At 41.8% G+C, this 16,537-nt stretch overlaps 1 protein-coding gene across 5 annotated transcripts in view; it reads left to right on the plus strand.

Moving 5' to 3' along the window:
* ncam1a (neural cell adhesion molecule 1a) overlaps positions 1 to 16,537 on the plus strand; it is a 203,283-nt gene that overhangs the window by 151,310 nt on the left and 35,436 nt on the right. For 3 of the 5 annotated variants that reach the window (XM_084028508.1, XM_084028505.1, XM_084028506.1), the window contains exons 3-9: positions 147 to 356; positions 821 to 964; positions 4,364 to 4,501; positions 5,071 to 5,188; positions 8,584 to 8,744; positions 9,724 to 9,866; positions 14,749 to 14,778. In XM_084028508.1, the coding sequence (XP_083884634.1) occupies positions 147 to 356; positions 821 to 964; positions 4,364 to 4,501; positions 5,071 to 5,188; positions 8,584 to 8,744; positions 9,724 to 9,866; positions 14,749 to 14,778 (944 nt within the window). The remainder of the gene's footprint in view (positions 1 to 146; positions 357 to 820; positions 965 to 4,363; positions 4,502 to 5,070; positions 5,189 to 8,583; positions 8,745 to 9,723; positions 9,867 to 14,748; positions 14,779 to 16,537) is intronic. The other 2 variants (XM_084028507.1, XM_084028509.1) reach the window with 1 other exon arrangement.

Here is a 16,537-nt window from a genome sequence, read left to right on the forward strand (position 1 = left end):
TACAAACAAGGTTGGAGGTTCAAATCCATATAAACAAAGCCGGAGGCGCTGCTGAGGTCATGCCAAGCTGCAAAAACAGATACCTTTTTTCAATACCAACCCTGTTTTTTGTGCTTCCTCACCTCACATTTAATGTTCTGTTTCAGTGGTGGGAGATGCTAAAGACATCGACTGGTACGCTCCCAGCGGGGAGAAGATCCTCCCCAACCGGCCGGACATCTACGTGAGCCGCAGCGATGAAACCACGTCCACGCTCACCATCTACCACGCCAACGTGGACAGCGCCGGCATCTACAAGTGCGTGGCGAAGAACGGAGACAAGGAGGCCCAGGCCACCGTCCAAGTGAAGATCTTCCGTGAGTTATACTCATTTTTAAATGAGATAATTGACATTAGAGAAAGAGGATACAACCCGAAGGACTAGAACATAGTAATAAGTCTCCTGAAAATTACCTTTTGGATTGTAATAATTGCCTTTGACAGATACTGTACGTTCCAATGGAAATGTAATTGCTACCTGGATTATATTCACTGGCAATTTTTTTAAATTATTTTTCCAATTAAAGTCCCGTAATCCAGGCAGAAATACATTTTTGGCACAAAACCATGTAATTTTCTAGGAGAAGGGATTGGACTGCTTATGTACACGGTGTACCTTTTATTTTGAAGACATTTAACGTCACATTCGTCAAGGTCAAAGGTTAAATGTAAACAATAGATTTAGTTACACTCCGTCATCCACCTGAGTCTTCCAGGTAAAATCTATCTAGTAATCTAAAGATATTTATAAATGTATAATATCTGTCGCGTGTCTCTACAGAAAAGATCACGTTCGAGAGCGCTCCGAGCCCGCAGGAGTTCAACGAAGGCGATGAAGCCGACATCATCTGCGATGTGGTCAGCTCGCCGCCGCCCACCATCATCTGGAAGCACAAGGGCTCCAAGATCCAGGTGTCCAAAGACGGTGAGCCGATCCGAACCCCCACCTGCCCGGGCTTGAGCTGTACTTTCCTCACCTCCGAGCCGCCATCTCATATCAGCGCCCCGAGCAGCTCGCCTCACCGTTTGCCAATTCACACCCTCCAATCAATTTGTCACACTCTCCCTCAAAATCCTTCTCCCGCCGTCTACGAACAAAGCCGTCCATCTCCAGCAGGGGAAGCCACACGGCGGTGCATGAACATGGAAATGATATTTGTCTGGGGCCAGCGTGCCGTGGTGATTGTCATTAGAAAAGGTGTAGGTGGGAAGATTGTTACTTTCAGTTCCACCGAATAGAGGCGGAGGAACTCTGGAGGTGGAAATAATCTGAAAAATATCAGGGAAAAACAGAAAGAGAAGAAGTAATAATATTTTTCTGTCTCCACTGTCGCTAATAATAATAAAAACAAAAAGTGCAATCTAGACCGACCGAGTTATGCTAGTCAGCTACTCTAACAAACAAATACATACCAGATGTACAGCATTGTATTTGTTAAACATATGAAGACACAGATATTCTTGCTTCTTGATGGCAGACATGTTTTTGAGTAAATCAAATACTCGTTGCCTTTCAGCTTTGCAGCTTCTTTTCAGTCGGAGGTTGGAAGCTTTAACCAGCGTAAATGTACATACATTTAGACAAAAACAAGTTATTGTCACCTGCAAACATGGTAACTAAGGTAGGTTTCTAAGTAGGTAGGTAGGTAGGTAGGTAGGTAAGTAGGTAGGTAGATGAATAGGCTGGTAGATGAATAGGTAGGTAGGTAGGTAGGTTGGTAGCTGAATAGGTAGGTAGGTAGGTAGGTAGGTTGGTAGCTGAATAGGTAGGTAGGTAGGTAGGTAGGTAGGTAGGTAGGTAGGTAGGTAGGTTGGTAGCTGAATAGGTAGGTAGGTAGGTAGGTAGGTAGGTAGGTAGGTAGGTAGGTAGGTAGGTAGGTAGGTAGATGGGTAGATAGGTAGGTAGGTAGGTAGGTTGGTAGCTGAATAGGTAGGTAGGTAAGTAGGTAGGTAGGTAGGTAGGTAGGTAGGTTGGTAGCTGAATAGGTAGGTAGGTAGATAGGTAGGTAGGTAGGTAGGTAGGTAGGTAGGTAGGTAGGTAGGTAGGTAGATGGGTAGATAGGTAGGTAGGTAGGTTGGTAGCTGAATAGGTAGGTAGGTAAGTAGGTAGGTAGGTAGGTAGGTAGGTTGGTAGCTGAATAGGTAGGTAAGTAGGTAGGTAGGTAGGTAGGTAGGTAGGTAGGTAGGTAGGTAGGTAGGTAGGTAGGTAGATGGGTAGGTAGGTCGGTAGGTAGGTAGGTAGGTAGGTAGGTAGGTAGGTAGGTAGGTAGATGGGTAGGTAGGTCGGTAGGTAGGTAGGTAGGTAGATGGGTAGGTAGGTCGGTAGGTAGGTAGGTAGGTAGGTAGGTAGGTAGGTAGGTAGGTAGGTAGGTAGGTAAACACTGTAAAAGTGTTGTTATTTCTGTGAAAGATGCACATGTAGTTTTTTTGTGAAACTACATGTGGCAGGCAGGAAGGAGTGACCTTAGGAAAGTTCAACCGAAGCTACAATATGCTGCGTCAGGACTGAGGTGGAGATGATTTCGTTTTTACACTCGGACCGGGCCGATTTTAACCTTACGGTAACCCCTCCCCCCTCCTCCCCCGGCGACCGCTGCAGAGCCTCCACTCACCACAGTTGTTGTGCTAAGCCCGCCTTTATTCTTGGAGCCCGGTCAAGGAATGTGTTTTTCTCAGGAAAAAAAAACCCACTAATTGTAACCAACGCTGAAAAAAAATTGAAAACTGCTTATGTAATTCCCCTCGCTGCAGTTGACCCGACCGTATGCTGCGTGTTGCATTGTTAGACAACTTTGTCTTTCTTATATGTGTCAACATCACACAAGTTAAGATCTGCTCGGTAAATATAAAGCACATTTTTGGGGTTTGACTTGAAATGGTGGTCGTGGCTTGTGCTTCTACTCCAGCTGCACTACGGATACGTGGAGGATTTGGTGCTCATTTACATGCTTGTGTGGGCAGGAAGCAGAGAAAATGTGTGTGGTTTTTTTTTACACAACCAATAACACCAGAATTTTCAAATACTACCAGAATTCTGCATTCAAAAGTATTAGCAGCTAAAATGGTTGCTGATGCTTTAACATACGCAGCATTTATTATTATTAATAATAATGATTCATATGCCTTCAGTAAGGTGTTTAAATAAAAAAACAAATTCAAAATAAATGTATTTTTTATGTAACATTAGGTTACATAAATACAAATACAGAATTTAATTAAAATTAAATTAAAATGTATGTGTTGGTAACTTAAATATATCAAGATGTGGCATTGTTTTAATCACATCAAATAAAACATATGAAGAGTATCTACCTCTGACATGTTTAAGTAAAAAAAAAAGTTACACTAAATTGAAATACTATAATACGAATAATAAGTAAAAGTTGCCCTCCATGACTGGCACAGGGATCCAGTGTAGGGACTTGAGCAGAGATGGACTTGTTTGTGCAATAAAGCTCTCAAATCTTAAATGCGATGGGAAGAAAACTCCTTGCCAACATAAATTCTAGCATTCTGTACATAATTATATGCATCGAGTGATTCTGAAGCACACAGGCTTTCTTTAGTCTACGGGGTGGGCTCCTCAATTAAATAGCTGCAGAAATGGAAATTGAAGTGGCAGCGTTGGACTCGAGCAGATGAGTTCCCAACCCCAACAAGAAGAAGAGGGAATAAACTGGCTCGTGGGAGCTGCATCTTATAACAAGTGCGCCCTAAATAGCCACAATTTTGAATCCAGTGAGTTTTAAAGTGCACACTGGCCGGTCGCAAATTTTAAGAAATGCTTTCGGTTCTCTAAATTGGGACGTTTGAGAACCAACAGCTAAAACCGCCGCAGCTCTGGAGGCTCTTAAATCACATTTTTTTTTATTTTTTTTTTTATAACGTGTGAGAAACACCTGGTTTCAGTTAAGACGTACTCTCACTCCGGCTGCTGTGTTTACGGACGATTTAATTATAGGTGCAACAGTTAGTCGGGCCCCTGTGATGGGTGTTAACCCCCCTGCTGGGTTCGTCTGGTGGAGCTGGGGTGGCATGCACGGTCCTCCGACCGCTCGCTTGATCTCCGGGATAATTGGGACGTTTTAAATAAGACTCCACATTCCTGCGTGCGCTTTCAAAGTTCTCCTCTTTGACGTTTTACTTTGAATTTATGTACACAGATTTTCAGGTTTGGAGGAAATAATCCGACTTAATTTCACACTTCAGGGAGGCCCTATGTTGGCGGGCCCTTAATTCTTCTTTAAACTATGGCAAATATGATTCTAATTCTTTTATCGGCCACATTGGTACATTCTGAGTTTGCTGTGTCTGCTGGTTTTAGTGCGGTTCAGGATCCTGGGTAACGGCCACCTGCAGATCCACGGCATCAAGAAGACGGATGAAGGCATGTACAGCTGTGAGGCCCGCGTCATGGCCAGGGGAGAGATCGACTTCAGGATGGTGAAGGTCGTGGTGAACGGTGAGTCCTGCCGGCTGCTGAGGGACGGGCTGATTAGCCCGAAAACCCCGGAATTTTTTTTTTTAAAGCTTTTATCTCACATATTGTTCAACAATATAGGCAAATTAAATATGAAAATAATGTATTTTTACTAATTCAATACATTTGTTTAGTCTAAAACAAAATAATTATACTATGGTACCTTCCGTTCATCAATCAATTCACTAACTTTTTACATTCTAAGCCCGCCCACGTTTTTAGCCTTCCAATCAAATGTGAAGGATTTGATTTCGACACAATTCTCAAATATTCAAAGTGAAGATACTCATACTTCCTTTTCATTGACACTTTAAAACATGACTCATATGTTTTTTCCCCAAATAATGTGATGGTTTGGTCAGTTTGTCCGTCTGCCTGCAAATGTTTGGTCCAGATCTAGATAAACAAATACTGGTGGTGTTGACATTTGATGTGGATATTTATCACTGCCCTTTGACCCCTCCTTTAGCAACAACAGAGGCTAAAACTACTTGTGCATATCAAATATCACAATCTAATATCTATTCGTATCGTCACCATTCTTTCTTCAGTGCTCCCCACCATCCGTGCGAGGCTGTCGGAGGTCAACGCCACCGCAGACATCAGCAGCTCCGCCCTGCTGGCGTGCGACGCAGACGGCTTCCCCGAACCAACCGTCACCTGGGCTCAGTACGTCATCCGCCGCCGCTGGTGGCTTATTTCTATCGGTAGAACCTGTAAATGGAGTCTGAATGTGATATGAAGTGCCTTGAGTGGTCGAAGAGACTAGAAAAGTGCTCCAGAAACCCAGGTTCAGTAGGATCAGGGGCAGAAATAAGTAAATCCCTCGTCTGTTTCTCGACCTCAAAAGGCTAAACGTTATTAAACAAAGCGAAGATGTGAAAAACAATGAATTAGAAAGGAAAGATAAACTTGGTAAAACCTTCATGCCGCCTCAGGAAAAGTATCAAAGACAGCTTAGTCACAAAGTTCAATCAGGGTAAAACACAGACTCAGAAGTTATATGAAAACGTTTCCAAATTATAAATAAACTGTCGCCCAAAAAGATGGAATATTGTGTTTTCAGACACAATCCTCCTGTTTATTTCTATTTAAATGCATCAGTCATTATTTCTGATCAGATGCAGTGATTTACATTATGTATCACAATCACCCAGGTGAAATTAATTCATGCATCACATTTGTTTTGGCACTATAAAACACAAGACATTTGCAAATTATTCCAACTTTATGGGCGACCCTGTATAGACACAAAAACAAGGACTGGAGTTCAAATTCAAATTAGTGGCAAATTTCCATTCCCTCAGCTTTGAGCATGGAAAATGTTGCCAGGATCACATTTAGAAACTTATTTTAATCAAGTGTTTAATTAGGGCTGTCAAAATTATCGGTTGATTTTTTTGAGTTAATGCACTAATTTTTTAATACAAAAAAGGATGGACCTATCAATAAACGATGTAACGTTAACGAGGGTCTCCTCTGAGTCGCTTAGCTTTTATCGTTAATATTTATTTTAACTGTCTAACTGACAGCAGCTTAAACAGTTCATTATTAATATCTCTACTGCAAACTCTGCTCTGTTTGCATCAGGAAAACACAAAGTTCAATGTTTTCAAAGTTATTGTTACAACTGTAATGTTATTAGTAGGTAGCATACTCTGTATGAGCAAGTATTGAAATTTAAATATTGGTAGTGGTATCAGTGCATGTTTATTGTAGAGGATCCATATTCTGATGCATATTTACCTTCTGACTTTTATCTTTCCGTTCCCGAGAGATGTATTTTGTTACTCTTTTGATGAAAACAATAAGAAAAATGCACAAAGACTCCGCTATGTTAAAGCCAAAAACCTATTTTTCTCTTAATAACACAATTGTTGTTGGCTTGTATTGTCCGTTTCACAGCCGCCGCCCTTAAAGATATTCAGATAAAGATCTCAACTCGCTCCCTTGAAGTCTGATCGTACAGTTTCCTTCATAATTCAGATGAATGCAAATCAAGCTGCGCTCTAAAAAAGCCCTCTGAAAGGCTTTTTCAACGGCGACGGGAGGAAGGAATAGCGTATCCTGCACTAATCGACGGATGCTGGGAGTTTTTGTTCCCCTTTTTACGAACTGAGCGTTCTGATCAAGATTTAAAAAAGAAAAAGTCAAACGTAAATGCCTGCTTAGTTCGCACAGCAGCCGGATTCTCACAAAATGCATTTTGTCAGACTTTCCTTCATGCATTTGTGACCGGTTACGGAGAGCCCCGACCAATCAGCTTCCTTTGAGGAGTAAAGGTGGTTTAGGTGAGATGACACAATGGCAGCTCTGGTAGAGGGTTAGCATAGATGCTTTAATATCCTCAATCACATTCCGATTCTCCCTTTGCTTCGAGTTTCATTGGGATATGCTTCATCAAATCACCTGCCATGTAATATTTAAAGCACCTGGCATTTTCCAAGCAGATGGTTCTGTTTAACAAACCACTTATTAGCTTTAGCCGAGCTAATTGCCCCTTTGAAAGGACAGGAAACAGAACGATGATGATGTAAAGCGTTTCCAAATTCAGATTTGCGCGGCCTCGCCTACAAACAGTTGCGTGGGTGAGATTTACTGCTGCCTTTGATGAGTGTTATTCCCCTCCGCGGGGTGTTTTAAAGTGCACACCGTTGAGTGGTGATGTCGTATACAGGCACTCACGCATGTACGCACCTCAAGTGCACCAGAGGCTTGTTGTTTGAAACACGTTAGAAGGTCGAGATCCAAGCTATTCAAAATGTTCACGGGGTAAATATGAAACGGAGCTGCTGTCGGGACGGATTGAGAATAAACTGATAAATGAGGTTGTATTGAGCTGCTAGACGTGGGAGTTAGAAATGGGCAACGTATTTGTGTTTATTGGGAACCGTCAGATGTGAAACTCATGACGCAGCAGCAACGTTTCCCTTTTTCTAGCGATGACTGCGTTCTGATCGGATGCCTGCTTCGGTAAAATTTAATCTTACAAGCCGGCGGCTATGAGACATCCCATTAATGTGAGTGGAATAACTAGGGGTTCGGGGGGTACGATAGCATTTAATTGAATCCGAACGCAATGATGAATCAGCTGATCAGAGTCCCAAAGAATCACTTATCAAATCTATTTAGATTTGACTTAATATTTAATAGCAAAAAAAAAAAAAAAAAAAAACTCAAATGGGATCTGTAATCGGCTTTTTGTTGGCAGGAAAAGGTAAAAAAAAAAAAAAAAAAAAACTCTTCAGTTTCTTATGATGGTAATTCATCATCGAAGAAAAAAACCCCACAAGTGCAACCTGAGAAGGAGGTGAGCAGTAAAAGGAAAGGAAACGCTGATTAAATGTGTATCTGACATGAGTCATCTTTCCCATGAGTTAATGATGCTCGATCGCCTCTCGGTTCTGACACAAATAACCGTCGTTCATTTCTCTTCATGCAGCTGTTTTGCTCAATGTTCATATTCATGGCGCATCGCTTACTGCTGTCATGCAGCCGAGCACCGCTGTGCAGAGGAACCTTCAGATAAAGCTTCTTTTCCACACGTGTGACTGAATAAGACTGTTGAACACAGCAGTCTTCCATGCAGTAAAGCTGGAGTGTGATGTATGAGGGGAGGGTGAGGCAGGATAGAGAGACAGACAGCTAGGCTGCAGGTTGGACAGACGGGTGAGGCGGTAGGAAAAAAAAGCTGTTTGTTGTTTGTGTCACTCACTGTCGGCCTGTGAGAAGCCTCGGGAAAGGCTGCTACCCCGGGCATACAAATAACTAGAGTCCAACCTCTGGAAGCCTTCTGCTCCTCGGGAGTGAAAAAGATGAGGGTTCTTCTTTTTTTTTGTCTTCATGAAATCGTTGCGTTGCCTCCTATAAACACAGCTATGAGGTAAACAGGAGCTGTGGAAATGTTTGAGATTTTGTATTCCAGAAGCTCTCTTTCCTCGGAGATGAAAAAGCCCCGAGCAGATCATTGTCAGCCAGTTAAGGAAGTTATTTGTAGGCCGAACCTGCAGTCGTGTAAGCAAACACTTGTGATGTGAACCCCCCCTTTCTATCCCTTTCTACAGTAACAACGTCGTCCTTGAGGCCGGCGATAAGTACAGCCTGAACGAGGACGGCTCGGAGCTGGTGATAAAAGATGTCAAGAAAGTGGATGAAGGAGATTACACCTGCATCGCCAAGAACAAGGCGGGAGAGAAAGACGAGGAAGTCAGCCTGAACGTGTTCGGTGAGAGAAGAACTGCATTCGCTCACAGAAAAGCATAACAACGATGCTTCTTTTATTTCTCTCTCTCTTTTCTCTCTTTGGCCTTTTTCTTCTGCACTTATTGACATTTGCGGTACGCTCGTCCAACGCCGCTCCGCCGGCCGGGCCGGGCTTACGCAGCGTGAAGCACACAGTTTAAAGCCAAGCATTGCCCTATTGAAAACTAATTAAGTCACCCCTCAGGACATTGAACGATATCACACTGGAGTTTCTCTCTTCGTGAGCAAATTTGCAGCCGCCTTGTGTAGACGTGTGCGCTCGCAGCTCTATTGTCATTCAATGGACTATGAAACCACAACTCTAATGAAGCCTGTCTGTGTACTCGACTACGGCAACGCTAACAGTATGTAACACCTATTTAAAGCGGCTCGAAAGCATTACTTTCAATATTGGATCCAATGACTGTGTGTATAATGTGTAATATCCCCTCCACGACCCCATAAACCTTGATTATACACTGTGGTTTCAATCTACCTGCTCAACACAAAACGACAACATGACAACAGTGTCAGGGTTGCTTGGCAACCAGCTGTTAAAGGTCCCATATTGTCAAAAATATTTCAGGTATTGTTTGATTATAGAGCAGGTTCAAGTGCTTTATAATGACTTTGAAAGGAGCGAAACGTTCGATCCACGGAGAAATATGCAATTTCTGCTCATTAGTGACAACAATTCTACAAAATATGGACCATTTCACAGTTTTAAACATAAACACTGTATTGTTATGAAATTTAAAAATGAAAAAAAGGCATATTTAGTGTGAGAAAAAAAGTTGTTTGCAGTTTTAAGCATGTAACCATATTCTAGTAGAAAAGTATGAACCTGGAAAAGAGTATAAAAGAGTCTCAGCAGCTGGTGGAGGCCAAAAGAGAGCTAAAAAGAGAATAATTTCATCAGGTTTTGTTCGCTAACAAGTCCCCCATGTTCGTCCGGTTTCCAGTGCAACCCAAGATCACCTACCTGAATAACCAGACTGCCTCAGAGTTTGCAGAGCAGGTCACCCTGACCTGTGAGGCGTCGGGCGACCCGACACCCACCATCTCCTGGAGTTTCGAGGGCAGTGTCTTCACTGAAGGAGAGCAGGTATTTCTTTTATTTCTTTTCCTTTTTCAGTAAAGGTGGATGATGTACAAATGCAAATAATACAGATTGAAAAACCAAAACATTTATATAAGAAAAAAAGTTCTTCAAATAGACTTTTTGGGAAATAAGAGATAAATCTGTATCGCAGGATTCGCACACTTCAAGTACATTTGTCCAATCTTTTTTTGTGTTTCACAGAACTCCATTTAATCCTCTTTTTTCTGCCCGTGATGTGATGACTTGCACTTTTTTTTGGCATTGTAGCGCAGACTGCAGAATCCTGTTAACCGATATTATGTATCTGGACTCCTTCTGGGATTTGCTGTCATTTGACAAACCTCTAAAAAATAGAAAATACATCAGAAACTCCGATCCATCACAGCGCTAACACATCCATCAATATTCCCATGGATATTTTTTCGAGCAATTTAGTCCCCGGTCCCCTGGCATGCATCGCTCATTTAAATGTACTTTCTTTCCACTCCTGCCATCTTAGATCATTAATAGCTAATCAGCCGAAACCGTTCGCCGTGCTTCACACACTTCAAACCTCTTATTGAATTCTCTTCTCGCACCTGAATTCCCTCTTTGTACAGTAAAAGTTTAAAATGCTACCACCTCGCTCAACTTCTGGGCAGCCTCATTTTCCCCCCCGATGCTGCTGCTGGAATCGCATTAATGATTTCTATACGTTTTCCATCATGAATGCCGGAGGGGGAGAGAGTGCAGATTGCCAGAAAACCAATTTCCAGGCGGCGCCATGGCATGATATTCCCAGAGCGCCGCTAAGAGCACATGTAGCTCCCCATGCATCATTAGCATTTAAAAGGGAATATTTTTGTGAAAATAGTGTTAAAAGTGCTCATTCGGAATTCAGAGTTAAAATTAAGTGAGCGAGTTTGAGAAAGAGAAATATATTTCAGTGAAATCAGGCAGATGAGTCTCTCCCTCCGTCTCATAATCAGATTGTTGTTAGCTCATACGGCAAAACTGGCTACGATGATTCACTTTTTTCTCAGGATGAAGTGCAAAGAAGTCCTTTCACGTGAAGCCAGATAAGGTTTACTGTTTGTATATATACTAGTTTTTCTGTCCGAGTGCTTCAGCATCACCGGGGATAACGCTGGATTATAGCTCTGGGCTTTAAAACATGCTAAAAGGCTCCTTATGGGCTGTGGATTCTATGCTCGTGCCTTTCCTCCATTACACCGGTCACAGCTGTCGCCCGAATCTCATCCCGGGTCTATTGTTACGCTCTTATCAGCTCATTAAAATGGTATAATTTTTGTAAAAATCCATCTTAACGCTCTTTCTCTGACAACATGCATCGTGTGAGCCGTATACGGATTAGTCACTTCAGAGGGGTAATTCCCTGCTGTGGACGCACTAAAAGGTATTAAGATAATTACCTTTTCTGCCTGGAGCAGGTTTGTAGGCTTCAGGAACACATCATACACCGCATTGTATTTCAGCCCACATAGATACGCCGAAATAAGAATAATACGTCTTAATATTCGGATAAAAAAATGGCGTTTAGGCTGCGTTTTTTCCCCCTTACAGGGAAAAACTCATCCCATAAACCCTTTTAATATGGCATTCACTGCCCTTTTCAAACTCCCAAAAAAACCATTCCAACTAACTAGCACATTTTGGTGAAATTATTTCATAATATGAGAGAAAAAACACCGTCATGTTGGTCCGTTTTGAAAATCTGGCGAGCTCCACCAGTCCGAGACATCGCTGTCACATTTTAGGGGTTGTGGGTGATGACATCACAAATATGTCATATTTTTTGCATGATATGAACTTCCATCGTCTAACCTCCATCGTTTGACATCACCTCATGATCAAAATCCTCGATTCAGATTACGAATGGGCCTTTTTCTCTTTCGTAACCTCTCTGTGGAGCTCTGTGAAATACAAAGCAAAGTTATTATTATAAATATTCATATGTGCACGTAGTGGTAGGTGTTTCTATTCCTGTAGACGCAGGAATGCAGTTAAAGCACCTGTGTTCTGTCCCAAAGGACACGCAGACATTTGGGCCACACTGGCCTACTTTACTTTACAGCTACATCCACATACATACAGCTAATGCTGTGTGAGGAATTATGGGAAATCATATATATCTGCTCTATGACATCACACTGAAAAAGACCACGTTTAAGACAAGCTAGTGGTGTAAAAAATCGATATGGATGAATGGATCTTATTGTCAACAAATCCTGTAAAAAGACTAAAACCAACAACGTGTTTAAACAACTCAGTTTTACAGCAGCAGCATGATATATAGCAGAGATCTTCAACAGGGGGTCCGCGACCCCTAGGGGGTCCGCAGAGTTACTGCAGGAGGTCCCTTGAAATTATTTGAATCCCAAACTTTTGTTTTTCCAAAAATTGAAATATGTCCAAAATAACACGAATACAACCAAAAATAAGAAAATCTTCCTATTTGTTAAATGTTATGTTGTGAAATTATGATATAGAAATGCCAATATGGAATTAAAATGTTCTATAAATATATGAATCTTTGAACAGGTATTATTTTAATGGCTAAGCATTGTATACACACGTCATTACAAAGTACTTTTAAGGACACGAGTGGGCATACATTTTTTTGATTTTTGTCTGTAAAATCCTATTTATTAGTTTTGTTTTCACTAGCTGTATTCTGTAAGGAAGGCCAATGAGTGACAAGCTTCATCATCCACCCAAATAAGGACACATTTCAACCAGTGGTGTAACAATGTAACCGTTGGTCAGGTCAGGTGATGGAGGCAAAACACCACCCAAATATTTCAATCCTCTGCCTGAGTGTCACCAGTTTATTTACTGGGTTGAGACTTCATCGAGCCAGAACCTTCCCAGTATCATGAAGGACTCCAGTGCAAAGTCAAACCAAGACTTTCGGCACATGTTTGGCACATTTACACCATAACAAGCCTTGAAAACTTTCTTTGCTCCCCAAAAGGTATTAAATTAATAATACCGTATGAATGCGCGTCAAACTGAGAAACTTCAAGCAGAATTAGTCATTGAAGCACTTTAGAGACTAGGTTTCCACCTTGGCGTCACGCCAGGACAAAGGAAAACATAATGGCAATAAACATTTCAAAGAGTGACAAGCAGAGTCTCGGCTACAGTAGATTTAACCTCAGATTAAAGCGTAACACTTGGATTCAATCGACCTCTTGGTTTTTGTATTTCTAGCACCAAACTTGTCATTTCCCGACTTTTCGTTCGTACGTTATAATCAGATTAATCGGAGGGGAATTTTGATTCTGATCGTTTTTTTCCTATTAACTGTTTATCGCTGACAATCGGTGCAAACATCCTCGCGGCGCGGTGCGTTCAAGGCTGCGAGTTACTGAATCTTATCTTCCCACCTGCGAGACATGACTCGCAGAGCATCTTCTTCCTGTCATCATCCCTCGCTTTCCTCCATCTATCGCCGTCGGATCAATTGTGAGTTCATGCTGGTGATAGCTGTCACTAATTTACACCGGCTCCTCATTCATAACTGGTCCGGTTATCTGTTCGTTTGCCACACTCTGACCGCTTCAGAACCATGTCACATGACAGAACAATGTCATTGCATGACCACTTTTTAAAGTGTGTTTTGCCTTTATTGTGATAGGACACAATAATAGAGAATGCAAGTGGAGAGAGTTGGCGACGAAGAAGGGATTTCGCTGTGATCGTGTGATAGAAGTTCCTTCCACATTGATACCAGATGCTGTTTTGTACACAATGACAGTAGAATTATTGCTACTTCAATCAAAAGATAAGTGGTGGTTCTGTGCATAAACGGACAAGTTAATCAAAACACACGTCATGCTGAGGAAACCCACTGATCAGAAAAACCCTAATCCCCAGACACCGGTACAAACTCACTCATTATTAGTTTCACTGTCCTGCTTTTTCTTCGAATGCCTCCAAATTCTCTGTTAATTAATACCAGAGAAGCCCCCATGCTGCTGTCGGGGAAAACGCAACAGGAAAAAAACAAAAAACAGTTTGGCACTTTGACCGCTTCTGTAAATTCTCTGAACCGCATTGAACTGCCGAAGCCAGAAATCCTGGCAGTCTTTTCTCACTTTTAAGAAAAAAAACCCTTGAACTCAATGATGTCTGGGGGGTTTAATGTTGTTTATGCTCCGTTTTTGAATATTTTAATAGAGCGGCATAATTAATTCACGACAGTGATTGCTATAAATACATCTTGGCGCGAAAAAAATCATCCGAACGTGAGAGTAATTCCCTGTAATCTTTCCTGATGTGTTTTGCTAATTGTGTGTTCGTTCTCTGCCAGGATTTAAGCATGTTTGAAATCCCTCGCCCATAAATCATGTGAACGCGCGTTAACGTAGCCGCGTTGTTAGATTGGCAAGCATTGTTCTCCGTTTGCTGCACTGTGAAAATCAATGCACAATACTCCAAAGTTGAGTCGAGGTAATCTATCACAATAAGCATCATGCCTCCGTTAGTTTGGATCAAAGCTACATTGCCGTTGCGTGATGGACTTTTTATTTTTTTTGGCATAACACACAGCCAAACAGACGCAAAGTTCACCGTGATGGATTGCCTAACTCACCTCGCAATTCCAGAGTCGCTGCAAGTTAATTTCACCACCATTTTTCAGATGGATGTAAATAATAGTAATAAGAATAATACCCGGAGGGTAGAGGGAAAAAAAGCACTCTGACGGGGGAAATGATTGGCAGCCGTTTATTTGTAGCCGATGAACTAAAAACACTTCAAATCACCGGTGTTTTCCTCTCAAACATGAAAGCTTTGTATATATGTCCTGCAGGTAAATCTCACTTTGCTCCGCTCTGTCGCTGTTTTGTCTTTGCTTCCTTCTGTGTTTGTTCCCCTCCAGGCTTCTTGGACGCGACCAGACAAATACGAGGTATGGCTACTAAATACGGTAGCCTGACTCTAGTTGGAATAGCCCAAACTCACCCAGTAGAGCAGCCCTCCCCCCTTTTTGTTGCTGCAGAGCAGAAGTGTTGTCATTCAGCCAGCGTTTAATGCTCAATAGTCGTGCACTAAATATATAGACCATTAGACCCGTAGTACAGTACATTTAATCCACTTAGTTCCACTGCACATTTAATCTCGCCCTATTTACTTGCAACTGTTTGTTTCTGCGTCGACTCGGAGACAGTCACGGCATCTCAAAGAAACCACCTTATGGCGTGTTTGCTCTTTCCTGCTGCACGGTCTGGTTACTTCTGAGACTTTGCTCCATTCAGGGGAGGAAACAAATTCCTGAAGGCCCGGCAGCTCGCCAGCCTCCCGATGAAAACACTGTCTGCTCTGCCGAGCGGCCGGCTACGGCGCTAACTCACCAAGCTACACTAAATCTTAACACAGTGGTTTTTAAAGGGTCGACTATCGTGTGCCGGCGAGTTTGCACGTTTTTACTTCAACACCTTCCGCAAAATCCATTGGGACCTCATATGTTGGTCTTACTGGGTCAGTTCACCAAAAAAACAAAACTGGTTTTCTTGCTTATCCTCGGCATCTAGCCTTGCAGAGAGTTTTCAGATCTGAGATTTCTGTCTCGGATTTGTGTGTCCACCCAAAACAGTGGAAGTGGAAGGGATTTGTTTGCTAAATACTAATAAGAAGATGTTAAAAATCAAACGTGCCATGGGAAATGATGACGAGCGTCTTCAGTTCCAGTGTTTGATTGGAAAGAAACATGCAAACTCTTCGGTTTGTAGATAGAACTGACACGATATAACAAGCTAACTTCTCACACAAGAAACGGGAAGGAATTCATCCACTTTACTAAGCTTCACTGTGATGATATTCTATGAACCTTTAATAAAAATCACACGATATATGAACTTGTACAAGAACTCTACCGACACTGATGGTGTGAAAAATCCTGGTTCTTCTAAAATCATACAGTTAGCCTCCGATTAGTTTCACAAGCTAATGACATAAGTCATTGCTTGAATAGCTATTTCCCTTCTTTTTATTCTCTAAGTTTATTTGTCACAAAATTCTGTTCCCATGCAACCTGACTGCATTGTCAAGTATGTATCAAGGTTATCACATGTTCTCTAATTAGGGTTTTTAGTTTTAAACTTGTGGTAAAAACACAACACAAACTTCTTCCTTGGGATTAGTTGAATATCATGAATTGCCTTAAAGTAAGTATTTAAATTAGATTAACGTTGGCTTTTTAACCACATCCTTATCCAGACTGGGATTGGTAAATGTGATACTAAAACAAATCGTAAAAGGTTTTCTTTCCAACATAAGACTCTGGATCTGCTTCACATTGTTGAACCTTTCTTTCTTTCTGCCGTGTGTTTTGCAGACCAGCAGCTGCAGCTTTCATGTTATTATGTGATTGCCTCATCATGCTGAGTTATTTTTCTAGTGCTTTCTTCCATTATAGTCATGCTGTTTATGTGGAAAGTGCATCACCTGTAGGTGTTTTGTCCTTCCTTTCTGTAGCTGTTGGATGTAAAATGTAGTGTTTTTGCCATAGTTGCCATCTTTTTGTTCCGTCGATGATTCCCACTCGAGAAATGTGTTTCTAGTTACGTCTGTTAACTGAACCCTTTTCTCTTCCTCCGCCCACTGCTTCCTCTAACCGCTTATCTCTACAGGATGGCAGCAGGAAGAGTAGAAGTATGATCTGTGGTGAA

Source organism: Eutrigla gurnardus (assembly GCF_963514095.1).
Source record: "Eutrigla gurnardus genome assembly, chromosome: 15".
NCBI classification, from domain to species: domain Eukaryota; kingdom Metazoa; phylum Chordata; class Actinopteri; order Perciformes; family Triglidae; genus Eutrigla; species Eutrigla gurnardus.